General features: G+C 36.9%; 1 protein-coding gene across 2 annotated transcripts; it reads right to left on the bottom strand.

Moving 5' to 3' along the window:
- Positions 1-2,795: 2,795 nt before the first annotated feature.
- LOC149177273 (uncharacterized) lies at positions 2,796-14,078 on the bottom strand. Of its 2 annotated transcripts, XM_089420063.1 has the most exons (5): positions 13,504-14,078; positions 13,069-13,168; positions 12,797-12,968; positions 4,773-4,830; positions 2,796-3,272 (listed from the first exon to the last, which is right to left on the bottom strand). In XM_089420063.1, the coding sequence occupies exons 1-5, from the start codon at positions 14,043-14,045 to the stop codon at positions 3,143-3,145; spliced, it is 1,002 nt and encodes a 333-aa protein (XP_089276189.1). In that variant the 5' UTR covers positions 14,046-14,078; the 3' UTR covers positions 2,796-3,142. The 2 variants fall into 2 exon arrangements, with proteins under 2 accessions (XP_089276189.1, XP_089276190.1); XM_089420064.1 differs by lacking the exon at positions 4,773-4,830 and having other exon boundaries at positions 3,135-3,272.
- Between the last annotated feature and the right edge of the window lie 7,535 nt (positions 14,079-21,613).

Below are 21,613 nucleotides of genomic sequence, written 5' to 3'. Positions count from 1 at the left end.
GTGGTTGATTGACAGGTTCTATAAGAAGATCTCTGCCTGGGAGTTCAAATGCCTTTCCTTGGCGGGTAGAATTATTCTGACTCAAGCTGTCTTAACGCAGCTGGCTGTTTACTGGGCTCACATTTTTTTCCTTCCCGCAGATATAATTAACAAAATGAATAAGATCTCTGCAAATTTTATATGGGGTGGCAAATCTCACCAGAAGAAATACCACCTATCGAGGATGGAAAAGATTGTCGCGCCAAAGAGCTTAGGAGGCTGGGGATTACTGGATATGAGGATCTTTGGTAAAGCTCTCCTTTGCAGGTCTTTGTGGAGGGGGATCTTCGGGGATGGGCCGTGGAGCAACACTATTAAGAACAAATATATGAAAGGAAGGGATATAGAATTTTGGTACAGAAAAGGTAGGATTGGAACTAAATATGGTTCGGCCATTTGGCTCAGTTTTCGGAAAATTGAGCAATATTTTCTAAAGAACTTGAAGTGGAAATTTCAAACGGGCAGCAGAATTTTTATTGGAATCGATCCCTTTGTAGGAGGTCGGGAGGGCATCTCCATTCCCGAGCAGCTTCTCTGTTTCTTCCACAGAATTGGTATTTTTACTTGGGATAAGCTCATCTACGCCTGGCACGGTCCTATCCCCTATGGAAGGAGGCCTATGATCTCGGCATGCCAGCTCCTCTGGCTGGCCTTTGGAACTCCGTCATCTTATATCTGAAAGGTTGTGGTTTCCATCGTTCTGGGACTACAGACTATCTGGTATGGTCAGTTCCTAATGCAAAATTGGCTGTACAAGTAAAAGACATCTACTCTAACCTGATTAGTCCTAAGGCCCTTTGCTGCAGTTCGATTTTTCCTCCGCTCTTGTGGAAGTCAGGCTGCCCTCCGAAATCAATTTTTTTCTCGTGGCTTGTATTCTACAACAAAAATTTGACATGGGAGAATTTGAGAAAGAGGAACTGGCACGGGCCGAGCAGATGCACGATGTGTGACTCTCATGAAGAATCCAACTTTCACATGTTTTTCCAGTGTCAACCTGTGCTGCAAATCTGGCAAGTCTTGGAAAATCTTTTTGGTTTTCCTCTCATTGCTTTTAGTTCCACTCAGGCAGCGTTTGAGTGGTGGAGCACGCAAAAAGAATCATGGAGACCTTTGATTATTATCGTTCTGTGGTGCGCCTGGAAATGGCGAAACAACAAGATTTTCAAGGAATCAAAATCCCCTCTCATGTCTATATTGCAGCATATCATCTCGGTCTATGATTCTATTCCAAAAAATCCGCCCAAAATGCAGAAAGGCCACAGTACTGCGGATATATGCTCCCGCTTAGAGACTCCAAGGGCGTTTTTTGACGGTGCAGAACAACAAAAAATTTGTGGATGCGGGGTTCACATCATTATGGACAAGAATATGCAATACTTTATTTCTTGGAATGGAGGAAGGGGCTCAAATAGCTTAGCGGAGGTGCGAGCCCTTGCAGGTCTTCTTGCTTTTTGCAATTTTTTTGATATCCAGTCTATTTCTATCTTTGGTGATTCAAAATCTGTGATCGATCATGTCATGGGTTCTAGCCACATCAGATGCCCCCACCTAGGAGGCTTGTTGGATAGGATTAAGTTTTACTGGGGTCTCATGAAAGACAGCTCAATTCAGCACATCTGCCGTGATCAAAATCAACAAGCAGACTCTTTGTCAAAGGGGGGCTTGCTTCTCGGGACAGGGTCCTGGTCCCTGAAGGTTACTCTCAACGAGAATTCCTAGCTCATCCAGGATTTTTCCATTCCTGGCCGCTGACCCTTTCTATGTCTTTTCCTTATTATCATCTTTTGCCTCTGTATGTTTTGATCATGTCATGATATATTGATGCCCAGTGGTATCCCTGATTTAGTTTCTCTTATCTGAATAGATCTAGTATGTGTCGCTTATGCATGGTATTGTTTTATGTATGATACTCTTTTTGGGAATTTTTGTTATCTGTTTTGCATCCTAAAAATCAGGATCATACAGCTACTGAATGCTGTTATATGTACAATCTAGAACTTATATTCTCTCAATATAATTTATATGATGCTTTTTCGTTCTGAAAAATATAAGTTTTGAGATTCAAAATTTCAGACATAATTTTGTTTTGAAAAAAAATAATAATTATATTTTGGCTTTTTGAAATTCCAAACCATAAACCACCTTGTCTGAAATAGAAATTTGTATTTATTTTTAAAGTCGCTAACACTGTTCCTTAAAGTCAATCCGCGTGAAGAAATTGGTCAATCTAACAGAAAGTATCAAATTAGCAATGACTTCACATCGGATGCAACTTTCACCTCGATAGTGATGTTGAGAAAAAATCGTACGCGCTGCACGTTTCCACTGGAATTGAAAAAAATCGTACGCGCTTCACGTATACACTAAAATTTCCATCGGGTTTTGTATTTATGTCTAAAGGTTTTATATTTGTTCGGAAAACAACAAAAATTTTGTTCCAATAGGGTTTTGTATTTATGTTTAAAGGTTTTATATTTGTTCGGAAAACAATGAAATTTTGGTTAGATTTTGATAAAATTTTATAAAAATTTTAAAAATTTTTGATGCCATTTGTTAAATTTCAAGATTTGGGATATTTTAAAAGTTTTTGATGATAGTTTCCACCATAAATACAAAATTCAAACACTTTTAGCAGAAAAACTTAATTAGATTAAAAAAATTTCACAATCTAACAAATTTACCACCTCAATAACCGACACCTAGCCTGTATGAAGTCAAGCCCCGTGTAGAAATTGATCAAATGGAATATAAAGTACGATAACTTTGCTCGAATTCAACTTTCACCTCCCAAATAATTTTAAAAAAAGTAGCGTAATCAACGATGAATTTACATTAGACTCGCACTAACTTCTTCGTCACATGGTAAATTGCACGTACAGATAAAGGATTTGTAAATATCTCGACATTGATGCTGAGAAAAACAACCGTCAGTCCTTCACATTTACACTAAATTTCCGCCCTAAATTTCTGTGATACAAAACTAAAACCAAAACGCGTATGCATTTATTTTTTAATTACAAAAGTCGTCGAATATCAGTCCAGTGTAACAACTGTGTGCGCTCAGCCATCTGTATTAACTAGTAGGCTATCGGAGGGATTTTCATGACCGGGGATGAGATCGCTGAGGAGAATCAGAGTGCAGCCATACTGGAGATGATGATGGAAGTTGTTGAGGCTTAATATCGTCCACTTTGGCTGTCGTGTATGGAGACTTTGCGTTTGCGTTCATCCTGCACAGCATATCAGAAGAAATTAATATGAATCTTATTTGTTAATGCTGGGTTTCTAGGTATCAATTAGAAAAAAACATTGAGAAGGAATTAAAATTTAATTCCAATTGTAAAGTAGATATGTTATGATAAATTTGTACTGATTTGTTCAATTTATAACGATTGTAAATTTTGAAATTTAAATTTATTATTAAAATAAAATATGGATTAATTATATTATTAAGATTTAGTCAATATTTTGAATCAATTAATGTATTTTATTTTAGGGACAAAGGTGACACATTAGTTCATTTTTATTATGAGAATAAATAACATTAGTTAATTTAAAACATCTCCTAAATCTTGATAATATAATTAATCCAAAAAACATTACTATTTATAATATAAATTATTTTTTAAAATTTTAATTAAAAAAATTAATCAATATACTCAAACTAATTTTTTTTTTTTTTATAAAAAACCTAACATAAACCACTATGAAAATTTTCCTGTCCTAATCACTTTAAGAACAAAACCATGAAATTTGCATAGTTCCAACGTGGCCTTATCTTTCTGAACAATCTACACAAACTCATAATAATGTATATATGGTGATAAAGTTTAGGAAAGCATTGTCCACCTCCATGCTCAGGTAGCTGCAATCCCATCAATCTCAACACTTTTCTTCACAATTATTATCACATTGTAAAATGTGGTATATTTTATATACTGTTTGTTGTTGTTGTGGTTAACACTATTTATTTTTCTATCCCGTATTAAATGCAATATTTTTCTGTTTTGCTATCCTGTATTAAATGCAATATTTTTCTTAATAATTATCACAAAATTTTAGATATAAAATGTTATATATTTTATATAATGTTTTTTGGTTATAGCTATCTCTCTTAATTTTTTTTACAATATTGAATGTAACATTTTCTCAAAAAAATTATTATAACATTTAGATGTTAAATATTATATATTTCATATAACATTATTGTTAGAGATTTTTGGAATAACATTGTGTAATATGTGTGATTAGTCTAACGTTTTTTTATGGTGATTCCATTTATTTATCATTAGGGACCAAAGAGCAGCTTGTGTCTTTTTGGTCCCTAATGATGGATGGAGCCACCATCTGAAAAGTTGAACAGATCACACATATTACACAGTGCTATTCTGGAAATTTCTCACAATATGAATAACTGTGAAAATCTCCAATCATTTATAACATTTATTTGTTATAACTAACACTATCCACCTTTTTACCCAATAATAAATACTATTATACCCAATAATAAATACTATTATAAATGATGTATCGAACATCTAATAATAATAACAATTTCTTATTTAAATTCGATGGTTTATAGACCACCCACTGGTGGATGTAATATCCCAACTGATATATCCTACCTTGCAAACTCGCTATGTTGGAAACTGGAGAATGCTCGCCTAAGGTTTGCTAGAGTGAACAAGGGTAATTATGACAAATATAAGAAAGAAGTTGAAATATGGTACCTGTCTTTGCGCTTCTCCAGAAAACGCTGCAGAGAATGTTTCCTCGCTATTGGAAGGTCTGATGATGGTGCCCAAAGGACATGATATAAAATCAGTATTACATACAAGGGGACTGATATAAATAATTTGTATGTAATACTATGTATTAACGAATCTTTTGAAATTGAAATATACAACATAGACCCAATTGAAAAAAAAGTTCTCACCCCACATAAATAAAGAACCTAAAAAATCTGAAAAAACTAATAATTTATTTTGCTCTACTGCATGGTTTTTTAAAATATTAATTTATTATTTTTCTATTTTATTTGTTGAATATCACTTTATTTATATTCAACTAAAAATTCTCTTAGCCTATTGTATACTGTTTAATATTTTTATTGTATGATTATTATTATTTTTTGTTTAATTTGAATTAATTTTGGTTTAGTTTGGTTTTAATTTATATCAAATTTGTTTAATTACTTAACTTAATTTTAACTGGGTGTTAAGACAGTTATTTTAAGTGTTTTAGTTTAATTTCACTAAATCTAATTTGGTGGAATTTCACTCTAGTCATTTATTACTGTGTTTTCAACATGTTTTCAACATAATCTTATTTAACTAATTGGTAATACTAAAAAAAAATTCCTCTACTTTATCATTTTATTCTCTTCCATTTTTATCACATTCTTTGTTTCAGTGGCAGTGAACTATCTGTTCCATTTGCGCGAGGGGTCTGTTATTTTTCCCTTTTGAACACAGTTTTCCTTTGAATAGAAGGTTTTGGGGAGAGGGAGGGGTATTCTCCTCGTTATATCTTGCTTTTGGCTGGTTTTTCTCTATCTTCGTTTGTATATGGGTTGCAGCAATGATGTTTCTAAGATGATGCTACTTCAAGGGCTATGGCGGTGCACCTCTCTTTGCGGCTCAGTATAGCAGGTTAGTTATTCCATCCAAGAATTTCTTATTTACTGTTTTGAGATGATACACTCTGGTATGGTGTGAATAAAGCTTTTGGTATGGGATGGAATGTTTAAATTCTTCTGATATGACTTTATCTTCTTTCTTATGCTATATGAACTTATCATCCTGAATTATAGCTTATTGGTCTCTTCAGTTTACATCTCTGGATGTTAGGTTGGTCTTTTCTGTATGTTGGTCGATTACATAGCTAGCTCTTTTTTCTGGTCATTGTTATATAGATGGTTTTGGGCTCCAATCTTGAACTTTAAGAATTTCGTAGTTCTGTCTAAACCTTGTTCTGAGTTTAGGGTCAAGATAGGGCCTTGGTGGTGTAGTTGTCGACATTGTTTTTGCTGCTGTATTATTTTCTCAGACTCGTCATAGTTTCTCTGAGGCGGTTCATTGTCCCTCTCACTATTCTTGGGACATATCCCTCTTGGGATTGGTTCTTCAAATTTTGAATTTTCTGGAGAACTCTCACCTAACATAGTACAGGTGGAGTAATTCTTTTCATCAATGATTACCGTCATTTGGCTTTCCCGAAGATCCTCTTTCTGACGATGAGTCTCTTCCATTTATGATGGATGTCAGGCCGGAACCAACCTTTTAGTTTTTCCGCATATTGGTCAAGGCATAACACGCATTTTATGACATTCTCTATCCATTTCCGTAAGCAGCCATTCCTGATATATCCTCTTGGGATTTCTTTATATTCTTCGGGATTGGGTTCTCTGTTTCCGTAGGATTTTTGGCTTGTCCTTATTAACCCTCGTAATCTCTTATATCCTTTTTAAATTTTCTGTCATCCTCAGTATTCTAGTTGTTTCCCGCTTTGTTCATGGATGAGCTTTCCGACGCATCTTTTGCTTCGGCCATGGTACGGGCAACCATGGATGCTGAGAAAAATGGTGGTAGGTCTTCATCGAAAGTCCCCTGGAAATCTACGTTGTCTGACCATCTTTTTCCCCACACATCCTTTCCCAATCCTGACTATCAGAATGATGATTTTGGCTACCCGTCACATTATGCAAATCAGCGTCCTGCAAAACAACGTCCTGCCAAAACATCTGCCCCTCCTCCTGCTATGCATTTGGATAGTTCATTTTTATTGGACAGGATTGTTAGTCTTCAGAAACGTGCATTGGTTGGCCGTTGGCACTTTCCATCTATGGAGGATGGTCAGTTCCGGATCTGGACTGGGAATAAATGGAACACTTTACTGGGCTATATCCCGACTATTGTTAGATTAATGAACAACTGGTACAACTTCCATTTTTTATCAGAGCATGATCTAGAGAAGATATTCTCCATTCCCTGGGTCCACGATAAAAGTTTTCTTGCATTACATAAATGGTACATAGGTTTTAACCCTTTAAGATCTACGCCTCAAAAAAACTACATTTGAGTGAAGCTGCCAGGCCTTCCCATAGAGTTATGGACCAAAGAAATTCTTGCTATGATTGGGAACGCCATAGGTAAATTTATCTATGTAGATCCAAAATGTCTTGGAGCTAAAGATAAACACGTGGCCTGGATATTAATTGATATTGAATATAGGGGGGGCTTTCCCGATCACATAGAATTATTCTTGGATTGTCTTGCTATACATCAACGCCTTGACTACTGGGGGGTTCCTTTTAGATGTGCCATTTTCCAGAAAATTGGGCATCTAAAGGTTACATGTCCTCGTCATCAGGTTGGCAGAAAAAAATGTAAGTAGCATAACAGACTATCATCTGGGTCCAAATCTGGTCTTAATAATTCTGTACCCGTTGGTGACTTGGAGACTGACACAATTCCCCATGTGAACCTGTTTCATCCTTTGACTTCTCGTGATATATCTCTGCAGAAATCATCTTGTAGTCCTATCAGAAAGTCTAAGTCTTTGGAAAACATTAGACAGGATCTCAATTCGCCTGTGGAGATCATTCATTCCTCTCCTCATAATACTTTATTCCCTAAATCATTATATGTCTCCCCATCTGATAAGAGAGCTCATTTCTTGGTGGTTCCCTCCCCTCCTGAACCTGAACCTGATTGTGCGATTCCCCCTCCTCCCTCTGTGCCACATCCTTCTGCGGTGCTAGCCCCGACTCCCAATATCACTTATATATCATCCTCTCCTCAGTCACCCGAACATCACTCTGGCGTGCCGTATAAGCAGTCCTCTCCTAACCCCTTTCCATCATCCTCCGCTATTCCATTTTTGGGGGCTATCGACAAAGGCAAGGCGCCAACATCATCCATCACCCCTCATAATTCCCTAGTTTCCTCTCCGCATAATTCATTTGATGAGGATTTGGATCTCCTGTTGAAACAAGATTCTCTTAACCTTTGGCCCTTGTCAATCTCTAAACCACATCATCCATCTTTACCACAAATTAGTCCAAATTCCGCTGCAAATATCACTGTTAGAAGGACTCAGAACAGGGGCAGCAGGCACTTCAGGGGTAGAAAGAGTAGAATTGATATGCATATTCGGGAACTTTCTTTGGTCAATGTCCCCATTGTTGACCTTGCTGGTAACGGGCCGCTTAGAGCAAGTAAGCCTGGTGAATGTTCCAAATGACGAGTATAATTTCTATGAACATAAGGGGCCTTGGTGCAGGTCCAAAATATTTAGCACTTAAAGATCTTTTCACATCAACAAACTCCAAGATCATCCTTATTCAGGAAACCATGCATGGTGGTCAGGATTCAATATCATATTTTCGATGAATGTTTCCCACCTAGCATATTGTTGCTACAGATTCATTTGGTCTCTCTGGTGGGTTGGCTATTTTATGGGATCCACTTTGGATCACAGCTTTGGCCTTCAGCTGCTTTGCAGGTATTCTTCTCCTGGCAAAAATCAGAGGATTCAATGGGCTTTTTCATATCCTCAATATATATGCTCCGTATAAAGATCGGTTACCATTTTGGGACCAATTCATTTCTTCTGAGTTTTTTGATATCGATTCTTTGATCATTAGGGGAGATTTCAATTGTACTTTGAGCTCAGATGAGGTTTGGGGGAATGGTAGAAAGAAGGATCATGTGGGTTACCAGCTTAGAGATGCCATTTTGTCTCATAATTTTGTGGATGTTCTTCCTCACAAAAATGGGCCTACATGGGACAATGGGAGATTAAATGAGGCATTTCTAGCTAAGAGATTAGACCATTTTATCATACACGAAAGTTTGATTGGACGTTTGGGATTTCCTCATGTTTCAAACATCCCCAGTTTCATATCAGATCATCACCCTATATCAATTAAATGGAATATGGGGGGCTATAGACAGGGATATCCATTTAAATTTAATAGGGTCTGGTTGGAGGATGAACAATTTAATTTGATTGTTAAAGATTTTTGGACATCTCACTCACTTGCTGATTCTTTCAGGAAGACAGAATCATTTATCGCCCATTTGAAAGGCCTGAGATCTTGTGTTAAACATTGGCAACGGAATAGGGTGATATCCAACAGGAAAGAACTCAAGAAGATTAACGAGGAATTGGGAGTTATTTCTGATCAGCTTATTTCACTAAATTTTTCTACTGACTTGCGGGCTAAGATTAGGGACCTTGAGAAAAAAAAGCAACACCTGTTGGCTATTGAAGAGGCTACTTGGTGGCTCAAGAGCCGTGCCATTTGGCTTGCTGAAGGGGATAGAAATACTAAATTTTTTCATAGACACGCGAACAAAAGGAGAGATATCAATTCCATATGGGAGATTCAAAATGTGAAAGGTGACTTAGTTTTCTCTCAGGAAGACATATCTAAAGAAGCTGTTAAATATTTTCAAAGGGCTTATAGTAGTAATGGGGGATGTGAATTTCCAGATATATTATGGGGCATTGACCCATATCCCACTATGTTTAATATGGAGCAGAATGATCTTCTCTTTGCCCTGGTCATTGAGGAGGAACTCTTGTTTATTATGAAATCTTTCCAAAAAGATAAAAGCCCAGGTCCTGACGGTTGGACCATTGATTTTTTCATCCACTTCTTCGATATTATGAAATCAGATCTATTAAATATGGTGGAGGAATCCAGGACTATGGGCTCTATTCCTCATTTGATTACATCTACATATATCGCCTTAATTCCTAAAAAGAAGCCAACACTCTCTTTCAGGGATTATAGACCCATCTCACTTTGTAATACCATATACAAGATAATTTCTAAAATCATTGCAGTTCGGATGAAGGAAATGCTCTTTGTGCACATTTCTCCTGACCAACATGGCTTTCTGAAGGATAGGAACATTATTGAAGCTATAGCCATCACTCAGGAGGGTCTACACACTATGCACATGTGGAAAATGGAGGCTGCCTTTTTAAAAATTGATCTCAAGAAAGCATACGATTGCATAGACTGGGGCTTCCTCAGATGCCTTCTCATCAAAATTGGCATTAATATTAACTGTTTGAATTGGATCATGGCTTGTGTTATTGATGTAAAATTTGTTGTTCTAGTGAATGGTATCCCTACATGTTTTTTTCAGGCAGCCAGGGGTCTTTGGCATGGATGTTCATTGTCCCCACTTCTTTTTATTTTAGTTATGGATTCACTCAGTCTTCATATTAGGAGGGCAATCAGTGATAAGGTTTATAAGCCGATGGTAATCTGCAGGAACTTCTCTTTCTCACATAATTTATTTGTAGATGACATCTTATTGGTGGCCATGTTATGTAGAGTTACTTGGGACTGTCTACACACTATCATGATGAAATTTCAGAAAGCTACAGGTCTTTGTATCAATGAGGATAAGTCATCTTTTTACATGAAGGATATAAACTCTGAAATGGCTATGTATCTCTCCAATCTTTTTCATATTCAGGTATCTCCCCTACATGCGGGTATGAAATACCTTGGCTTTCATCTCAAGCCTGTCGGCTACTCCCCAACAGATTGGACTTGGATGCATGAAAGATTCATCAAGCGTATTGAGGGTTGGGAATACAAATGCCTCTCTCTGGCAGGCAGATTCATTTTATCTCAATCGGTCCTGGTTCAGTTATTAGTTTATTGGGCGCATCTCTTTTATATCCCTGCTAAAATCATCCAGAAACTGAATCGGAGTATGGCCAATTTCATTTGGGGTGCTAACAGACAACATAGGAAATTTCATTTGTCTAAGATTATAAACCTTGCTCGGCCAAAGGCCCTTGGGGGGTGGGGCATTATGAATATTAGTCTATTCAATTATGCTCTTCTTTGCAAATCACTATGGAAAGCTATTTTCGGATCCTGCACTTGGAGTAACATTATCAAGGCCAAGTATCTGCATAACAGAGATATTCTTATTTGGTATAGACTGGGTTCTTTTGGTCCCCCTAAAGGCTCTGCCATCTGGCGTAGTCTTCATAAGATAGAAGGCTTTTTTCTTAAGAATTTGGCATGGAATCTTCACTCAGGCAGGAAGATATTAATTGGTATAGATCCATTGGTGGGTGAGCATCCGGATTTTGACTTTCCACAGTAGCTGCTTCATCATCTTCAGAATAAGGGTATCTTTTATTGGGATCAGGTTATTGAAAAATGGGTGGGCTCTATTCCCATTTGGAAATCGGCAGAATTGATTGGTCTTTATGGTACTCTGTCTTCTCATTGGAACAAGATAATATCATATATGCATCATAGGGGTTTCTCCAAATCAGTGGAGGATGATTGTCTTATATGGAATGGCCCAAAAAGCAGATCAGTTGTTTGTGTCAAAATGGCATACCTCATGCTACAAATGGAGTCCTCTTTTCAACTAGACAATATTTTCCCTTCTGTTTTCTGGAAAGCTTGTTGCCCTACAAAAGTGATTATATTTTCTTGGTTGGTTTTTAATAATAAGAATTTAACGTGGGACAATTTGCAAAAAAGAAATTGGCAAGGGCCAGCTATTTGTCCATTATGCAAAGCTAATGAGGAAACAAACTATCATTTATTTTTGACCTGTCCAATTGCTATTGAGATTTGGGAAACAATGGCTGATCTTTTTGGTTTGAATAGGATAACATTCTCATCTATAAGAGAGGCATTTCAGTGGTGGAGCAAATTGAGACAGGGAGGGAGGCCTATTCCCCTGATCACAATTTGGTACATTTGGAAATGCAGAAATCAGGCCCTATTTCAAGATAGGAAGGTGATTATCGCTCATATTATAGACTCTGTAATAACTCTTCTTCATTCTTGTAAGAATCCACATATCCTCCATTCTTCAAAGGAATGGTGGCCAGGGATCAAACAACAAGGTTGGAGTTATGGCATTAGCTAGCCTCCTTTACTTTTGTGACTTCCTTGGTATACTTGGACTGCATATTTTTGGTGATTCCAAACTGATTATTGAACATGTGAAATCTGTTCATCACATTGAGAACATCAATCTCTTGGGATGGTTGGATAGAATTTCATCTATTTGGCATGCACACCAGGATTACTCCATACAACATATTGGAAGGTCTTACAATTTGGAAGCTGATGCTCTATCAAAAGCGGGTCTCTCCACTACAAATCAATCCTGGCAGGTATTTATCACTGTGGGAGAAATTCAGCAAGAAATCGTAGAGTTTCGTCTGCCTGGTATATAGCTTACAGTTTTTCTTCTTACAATTCTGGTACGTTTTGAATGCACCTTTTTGGCTCTATTAATATGATCCACTATATTGGTAGGTAGATGATCCTGTAAATATATTTTCCATAAGTTTTCCATCCTTTTACTATCATCTTCTTTGTATCTGATGTTTTTATGCAGACATCTTCAAATTTTTGTAATATATTGAGACTGTACTTGGTCTTATTCTGTCCTAATGAGGACTTATTATCTCATTGGCATACTACAGGAATATATAAGTCTTATCATCAGTTCTTCATTATATATGTTCTTCCATGTACTATTTGCCACATGATCTATATTTTCATCTCATATGAATATAATGCAGCTTTTCTTCTTACTGAGAAAAAAAAGACAGTAAACTATATGTCACTATTACAGGATTTCTAATCCTGATGTAGATATTCTACTTGGGTACCTAAAAACTTCATACAGGAGACTGGATTGACCTCAAATTAATGGCGCAAAAAAATTGCATTCCTTAATCGTACCTGTGTTCACCTTACGAATTGAAGGTTGCGGGTGGCTCTCGGATCCCTCGGGTGACTTCGTCAGAGGAAATGATATTTTCTGTTCAGTCAACGATCCGCAGCCGTTCTGGAGTTTACTATGTGGATAACTGGAATTATTTCCACTGCTGGCAATTAACATTAAGGCTTGGGCCTGTGCAGGCATACAGATACCATCAAACTTCAAACCAAGTCCCGGCAATATAATAAAGTCTTTTTCTACCACACAACCGTTTGAATTTCAATATCCATACCTTATCTGGAGGAATATCGTCATATACGCTCACCGATCCACCGTAGAAAATGGTCAATTGTGCACGGGATTGCTTTCCTTGAACCATGGAAGCAGCAGGCCTGCATTCCAAATTAAACAAAAATACCATTAACCTCACATACCAAGTTGATCAACATGGTCACAAGAAGCAGCGGAAAATGAAAACACAACTATTTCAGGGGTGTTTAAGTTTGATGGAGCTTCGCATAATTTTGGTGATAATAATATGTAATCTATGGGTAGATAGTTTTTCCCTTTACTATTGTTTTGTAAAATTTTGGTAATAATAGTATACCATTAATGAGTAAATAGTTTTGCCAAATAATTCTGCCATTGGGACATCCTAAACTCAATCTAGCTCAAAAAAAAAACACAAAACAAAACAAATTTTTTTCTACCCATTACAATTCCGCACCTAAAACTTTTCTTTAACTCAGAACAACCATCATGATCATCATCTGACGACCACTTGTGCTCCATTCTCCCCATGACAGCTATTGGGGATCCAAAACCAGACTGGTTAGGCAATAAATTAATGGAATCAGAACCCCTCCCAACAGAGGAGAGATCCAGCAGAGGAACAAACTCTCCAACTACCCGCTTAGCACCTCCATTAACACTCCTCATACAAGAAGGTAAACCCTTTTCCTCACCTCCATTAACACTCCTAATACAAGAAGGTAAACCCTTTTCCTCATTGTAGTGCTCTTCAAACGCCATGCCAAGTCTTAATTCGGTACTGAAGTTCCCCTTCTCACAAGAATAATTCCTGAACAAACCTAGAGCTTCAGAACTCACAGAATTTGTATTCTTATTCTTATTAATTTCATGGTTATAATTGGTCTCTCCAACATAGTTCTTCGATTTTCCTTCTTGAATCCTCTCTGAGTTGCATCCATTCTCCATTACATCAGCCATTTCCTTCTTCTTCTGGTTCTCACTAACAACGAAATCCATGCCTTAGTCAAATATACCCCAATCTTCTAAAGGTTTTTGGTGGAATCTACGCCTCACAATTAAAGAAAGACTTTGCTATTATCTTTACTTCGCATTTACGCTAGCTTCGGCTAAAATCCAGCAAAAGTCTTCAGGAAATGTTATTATTAGAGCATGTGTTGAACAATACAATGACTGGATAGCACGCAAGGCTGGCCACGGTCTGCGGCAGCTTCGGTCAACTAGGTCCCACGTACCCAGAGACTTGTTCGTATCTGAACAGTGGAATTCAGTTGTAAATTTTTTGGATCTGTCTGGAGTTAAGTGATACGGAGAGTTTTAATCAATCTTTTTTGTGTTTGGAATTCGGTAACATTGATCAAATTTTTAGGTTTGTAGTCAAGTGTTAGAAAGTTTTGCCTTATATGGCCTTTTTGTTTCTTTGGTCCTTATATAGCATTTTTGTTTCTTTGGTTCGTTTTATATATAGTTTTTTTTTTTGTGTTAAAATTTCTTGTGGCATCATTTATATAGGTCTTATCGCTAATTCCAGTCTCTGGAGTTTTGGTGTTTGGAATCCATTTGCAGTGGTCCTACCTTGTTGTTCTTTTTTATTTATTTTATAAATCAATGATAAATGATACATACATAATCTGCAAAATTTAATTGTTTTTAGTGTTTTTTAAGATGAGGAATCTATTTATGCACTTTGAACAATTAAAATATACTCTCTAATCATGAGATGTTTTTAAGAATGTTATAGATTGTATATTTTTGTTGTTTAAATGTGTTTTTGAATGTATAAATAAATTTAGTCTTTTCAACAATCATCAAGACACTTGATATTTGACATCTACAAATTACAATGGTAAAACTTGTCATTCCAAGAAATCTGGACTGATCTGCTATTATAATTTACAGTCTTACCAAAAATTCTATAACTGAATTTAAGAGAAAAAACACAAAACCTTCTAACAATTCTATTAAGTGTAGTCTAACTAATACAGGAAATAGTCTTTCTTTGAGTATTTTTTTCCAATTAATTTGAACCAAAATTCGTCAAATATTTTTTTTTCAATTGACTTTAAGTTGTTTAATTTACGTCAGCATATATCTATCTTAAATAAATATCTAATATGAACCCAGGGGATCCAATTCCTTCACTTGAAAATTTTTTTATGAGCACGCATTATTTAAATGTTTTGTGTAGTTATTTAAATTTATTTTTTTGTTGACATGAGCAAAATTTCAACTATGATGAAGGACAGACAAAATTACACATCATATTGGACTGTAGAATGAGCTTCTGGACTCAATAATTCTAATTTCCAAAAAAATTTCACGATACTAAATCCATTTACATGCTCAAAAATATATTTTAAACAATAACAAATCACAATCTCAATTTAAATTATATAGCTAAATTTTAATAAAAAAAACATTCCTCCATTTTAATTTTGTAATTAGATAGCCTCAATTCATTACAATTTAAAAAAAAAAATGACATCAAAATTTCATATTCCAATTTAAAAAAAAAAATTAACAATTTCCTTTAAAAATTTCTGCTAAGTTTAACGACCCGCTAAGTTTAGATCAAACCAGTCCTTTCTTTTTGCTCTGGACATCCTACCTAATCTTGACTTTGACTACCAAGGGTATGCAAAAACCGCGTAGATATTAAAGGAAATTAACCTAGATTAATACTAAACCATATTTACAGCACCTAATTTTTGTAAGAAAGTTAATCTACTTGCGCGTTTATGCTTTTGATTTTACTGAATTTTTGACTTATTATCACTTTGCCTGAGACATCGCTTTCAAAACTCACTGTCCGCTCTTGTTGAGGTTTTCAAAACACATGCTCATTGGTAACATGCACAAATAAGTAAAGGTCAGGTTATACTTGTTGGGGATTTTTTTGGTAAAATTCCAAAAACAAAAAAAATAAACAAACAGAGGCAATGCTCTGTTTCCTTCTCTCCTCAAGATCCTTTGCACATGGAAGCTTTAAAAAAAATTTCTTGAGAACAGAGTATTACATACCCAGAAAAAGATTTCTATTCATTAAAACAAAATGCCTGATACATATTCATCCTCTTTGCTGAGAGAGATTCACCAAAAACAACATTCAGCCAACAAAATATTTACTCTGTCTCCTCCTGAGAATTTACACTGATGGTAAAAATTCTCATTTTCTTTTACTGTTGTAAAACCCTTTTACATTTACTACTGTAAAATAAATTTTTTTACATGTGCAGCGAATCTTACATTACATTCACAAAGAAAAATTTTCATGCTTCCTCCTCGTTTTCTCTATTGGCACTGCTGTGCATTCATATCTTTTCTTACCACACGAAATCAACACATAAAAATTTATCTGCTGCTCCCTTGTTCTTTCGCTGCCAGGAGCTTCCGGTTCATCGCATGTGCAAAATACAACAACAATACAGAGCACGTATGCTGAAAAACATAACTTACATAGTACACATATGCCATACAGAGATTACGTAACATGCATATGCGCCATACCTCCGATATAAAAAACATTAAAATTTAAATTTTCACCAATCTATTATCTATCACAATAACTATGAAATAAATACTATTACAAATTTGATTTTACTCCACGCAAGTATTTAATGTTGGCTCGTATGCAGGTTTGAAACAATCAACAGCGGAGAACGATGAAGCGGATCAGACGGTGGTGGAGGATTTCGGGAGGCATTTTTATGCTGAACTTTAGGCTCCGAAATGTCAGTTCTGCTGACGTAACAGAGGACCACGTGGCTGAGGATAATTGGATCGGGCTCGATTATACGGAAACTGCTTACTGATCGAAAGCGGTCCGATATGCTCTGGTGGTTTTGCTGAAGCGGTTTTGGCAAATTAAATGCTGCACGTTTATTTCCTTAATGCTGCTGCATGGGTCCACTGATGTGCGGTTGAAATTACATTTTCAACACTCCCCTTTAATTTCAACTGCTGGGCATTCGGTCATACCCAGACACTTCCTCAAAAATTCAAAGCTTTTCTGATCCAATAGCTTTGTCAAAATGTCTGCTATCTGTTCTTGAGTCCTGCAATGTTCTAGGACAATTTCTCCATTGTTCACCAATTCTCTGATGTAGTGAAACCTTGTATCAATGTGTTTCGTTCTCTTATGAAACACTGAATTCTTTGACAATGCAATAGCTGAGCTATTGTCACAAAAAATCACCGTCGCTTTTGCCTGCTCTTGGCCTAAGCTCCTCAAAATTCTTCTCATCCAAACTGCTTGACATACTGCTGCTGTAGCTGCCACATATTCAGCCTCTGCTGTAGACAATGCTACAATGGACTGCTTCTTAGAAGCCCATGAAATGGCTCCTGAACCCATATGAAAAACATAACCGGAAGTGCTTTTCCGATCATCTACACTTCCAGCCCAATCACTATCAGTGTATCCAATTAAATTTGAACATTCTGAAGTAGTATATAAAATTCCAAACCTTTTGGTACCTTTGACATACCTCAGAATTCTTTTTGCTGCCTGCCAATGTGCCTCCTTTGGCCTCTCCATGAATCTAGAAATTAAACTAATAGCAAACATAATGTCAGGCCTAGTAGCTGTTAAATACATAAGGCTGCCAACAATACTCTTGTACAAACTAGGATCAAAATCCTTGTTGCTGTCCTCTCTGCTGAGTTTTAATCCCATTACTGTGGGAGTGATCGCTGCTTTGCATTCTTGCATGTTAAATCTGCCCAACACTTGATTTACATATTTAGCTTGTGAGATAAAAATTCCTTTTTCATTTTGATCTACTTCTATGCCTAAGAAGTATCTCAAGAAACCCATGTCAGTCATTTCAAATTCCTCTTTCATGACTGATTTAAAATTCTCAATGAGCTGATCATCATTACTTGTGAAAATAACATCATCAACATATAAGACAACAATTAAAATTTTACCATCTTTTTCTTTGATGTAAACGGTGGGTTCTCCTTCACACTTGTCAAATTCATTATCCAATAGATAGGAATCTATCCTGCTGTACCATGCTCTTGGCGCTTGCTTCAGCCCATAAAGAGATTTCTTCAATTTGTACACTTTGTGCTCTTCACCTTTCTTCTCATAGCCTAGAGGCTGTTCAACATAAACCTCTTCCTTTAACACTCCATTTAGGAATGCTGACTCCACGTCCATTTGGTAGACTTTCTATTTGTTTTGTGCTGCTATGGACAGCACTGCTCTCACGGTTTCCATTCTTGCAACCGGTGCGAAAGTCTCCTCATAATCTCTCCCATATTGCTGCTTGTACCTTTTGACAACCAGCCTTGCCTTGTGCCTTTCTATCTTGCCTTCAGCATTTCTCTTGGTCTTGTAAACCCATTTGACTCCAATGACTTCTTTACCTTTTGGTAGCTCAACCAAATCCCATGTTTTGTTTTTCTCTACGGCATTCATCTCCTCATCCATAGCTTCTATCAATTTCTTATCTTTAATTGCATTTTCGAAATGAATAGGATTATCAACATGACAATACAAGGCAAATAAGGAATTCATTCCTTCATCATAAATGTCACTTAGATTTCTAAACTTCTTACCTCTTTCATTTGGTGTGCAAGTGCTTGAAGATGCACTTGAATTTCCTCCTTGTGATGTGCTTGGAGAAGCACTTTCATTTATCCTCAATGGTGTGCCTTGCTGTCCTTGTGTTGGCGCTGCTGTTTGGGGATGCATTTCAGCCATCTCCTCTTCATCTTCATCATGAGACAAACCGTTTTTAACATTCACTGTTTTCTCTATGCTTCCATCCCAAGCTTCCTCCTCAATGAATTGAACATCTCTGCTGACAAAAAACTTCTTGGTAGATGGGATATACAACCTGTAAGCTTTGGATTCCTCATTGTATCCAATGAAGATACATTTCTCCCCTTTGCTGTCCAACTCCCTCCTTAGCTGATCTGGAATGTGTGCATAGGCCGCACATCTAAAAATTTTCAAGTGGGTGACACCTTGCTTTCTCTCACTCCATGCTTTTTCCGGCACTTTGTTCAACACTGCTTTTGTAGGACACCTGTTCAAAATATACACTGCACAATTTACAGCTTCAGCCCAATAATCATTTGGCAAATGCTTTGCCTTCAGCATGCTCCTCGCCATATCCATGATGGTCCTATTCTTCCTTTCAGCGACTCCATTTTGCTGTGGGGTGTACCTAGCTGTAAACTGTTTGTGAATTCCATTTTCTCTACAAAATCGTAGGAATTCCTTGGAGATATACTCACCTCCTCTGTCAGTTCTCAAAACTTTTATATGCAGCCCGCTTTGATTCTCCACAAGTGCTTTGAAATTTCGGAATTTTTCAAACACTTCACTTTTGTTTTTAAGAAAATATACCCAAGTTTTTCTTGTACAGTCATCAATGAATGTTAGGAAATATTCGCTGCCTGCTAATGATGGAGCTTGCGTCGGTCCACATAAATCTGAGTGGATGATCTCTAAGGGTGCCTTTGCCCTTATGCTCTTACCTGATGGAAAAATTTCTCTATGTTGTTTCCCCAAAATGCAACCTTCACAAAGGCTGTCCGGTTTCTCTATCAATGGTAATCCTCTTACCATTCCTTTTCTGCTTAACAAGTTTAGACCTCCAAAATTGAGATGTCCAAATCTCAAGTGCCACAACCAATTTTCATCCTTTGGCACGCTTTGGAAAGCCTCTTGGGTGACTGCGACAATTTCTCCTTTGTTTTTCAAATCTGCCCTTATTCTAAGAGGGAACATCCTGTTCCTTGTCATCTTCACTTCAGCATTGCATCGTTTGCTGGGTGCTATATCCATGATGGTGCATACATCATTTTCAAAGAAAACATTGTAACCCTTTTGAAAAAGCTGTCCAATACTCAATAGGTTACATCTCATTCCAGGGACATAGTAGACATCTGCTATGGTTTTCTTTTCTCCTTGCTTTGTAAATATTTTTACCTCTCCTTTTCCCATAACAGAAATTTTGCTATCAGTTCCTAGTGTGACTTCTGATTTCACATTTTTATCTAGGGCAGAAAACAAGGCTATGTTTCCTGTCATATGGTTGCTGCAACCTGAGTCTAAAAACCATATGTCCTCACTGTTTGTTTCAGCCATGTTACAAGCTAACAACACATTATCTTGGCTGATGTTTTCTCTAGTGACATTTGCATTTTGTCTATTACTCATATCATGCTGCTTCTTCCTACATTCACTGGCATAATGCCCATATTTTTTACAATAATAGCATTGGACATTGGATTTTTCATACCTTTGTCCTTGAGCATGATGTTTTCCTCTTTGTTGGCTGCTGCCTTGACCTTGGTTCTAATTTGGATTGCTGCCTCTTCCTTGAGAATTTGCTGGGCTGTTCCTTCCACCTCTGTTTTGGCTTCTGCCTCTTCCTCTCTTGTTTCCTCTACCTTGACCTCTTCCTCTTCCAAAAGACATCTGGGTCTTAAAGGCTTGCTCTAGAGATGAGTTTTCATTTCTACTCAACCTCTGCTCATGTGTTATCAGTGATGCATGAAGCTCATCAACTGAAAAGTTTGAGAGATACTTTCTCTCTTCTATGGTGGTGACAATCACATCAAACTTTGAGGGTAGGACCCTCAACAGTTTCTCCACAATCCTCCTTTCTTCAAGGGTTTCTCCATGAGTCCTTATCTGTGTGACCAGACCAATTACATGTGTGAAAAATGAGTCAATGGTGTTTGACTCCTTCATGCTCGGATTTTCAAAATCTCTCCTCAGCAACTGTAGTTTTGCTGTCTTTACTTTCTCCATGCCTTGATAGGCTGTTTTGAGGGTTTTCCATGCTTCATTGGATGTCTTAGCTACTGCTATCCTTGGAAACACATTCTGGTCCACTGCTTGATACAACAATACAATGGCTTTTGCATCCTTCTTCCTATTGCTCTTCAGCAGATCTCTCTCTGCCTCAGTTAAGTTGTTAAATTGAATTTCATCTTCTGGTTCTTCAAACCCATATTCAACTAATTCCCATAAATCTTGAGAGATAAACAGGGCTTTCATGGTTATGGCCCAATAGTCATAGTTTTTCCCATTAAACTGTGGGAGCTGGGTATTAAACATACCCATACTAGTGCTGGTGCTAGCCATTCCTTGCATCCTCAACTATGCTTCAATTTCTTGACTGTGTATTTTAAAACACTGACTGTTTCAGCAGTAACAAAAAGAAAACTTTGAGGAATACCTGAATCTTTTGCCTGAAACTTCACTTTGCTGGAGAAGATTTACTGCTGCAACAAAAGACTCCTCCCTTCAGCTTCTTGAACACCTTCAAAGAGCCTAAGCCTGCTCTGATACCACTGTTGGGGATTTTTCTGGTAAAATCCCAAAAACAAAAAAAAACTAAACGCATAGAGGCAATGCTTTGTTTCCTTCTCTCCTCAGGATCCTTTGCACAGGGAAGCTTTAAATTTTTTTTTCTTGAGAACAGAGTATTACATACCCAGAAAAAGATTTCTATTCATTAAAACAAAATGCCTGATACATATTCATCCTCTTTGCTGAGAGGGATTCACCAAAAACAACATTCAGCCAACAAAATATTTAC

This window comes from Pinus tabuliformis, chromosome 4_1, assembly GCF_031772625.1.
Source record: "Pinus tabuliformis cultivar Carrire ecotype Pingquan chromosome 4_1, CPIR1, whole genome shotgun sequence".
NCBI classification, from domain to species: domain Eukaryota; kingdom Viridiplantae; phylum Streptophyta; class Pinopsida; order Pinales; family Pinaceae; genus Pinus; species Pinus tabuliformis.
This window is presented reverse-complemented; position numbering and strand designations above follow the sequence as displayed.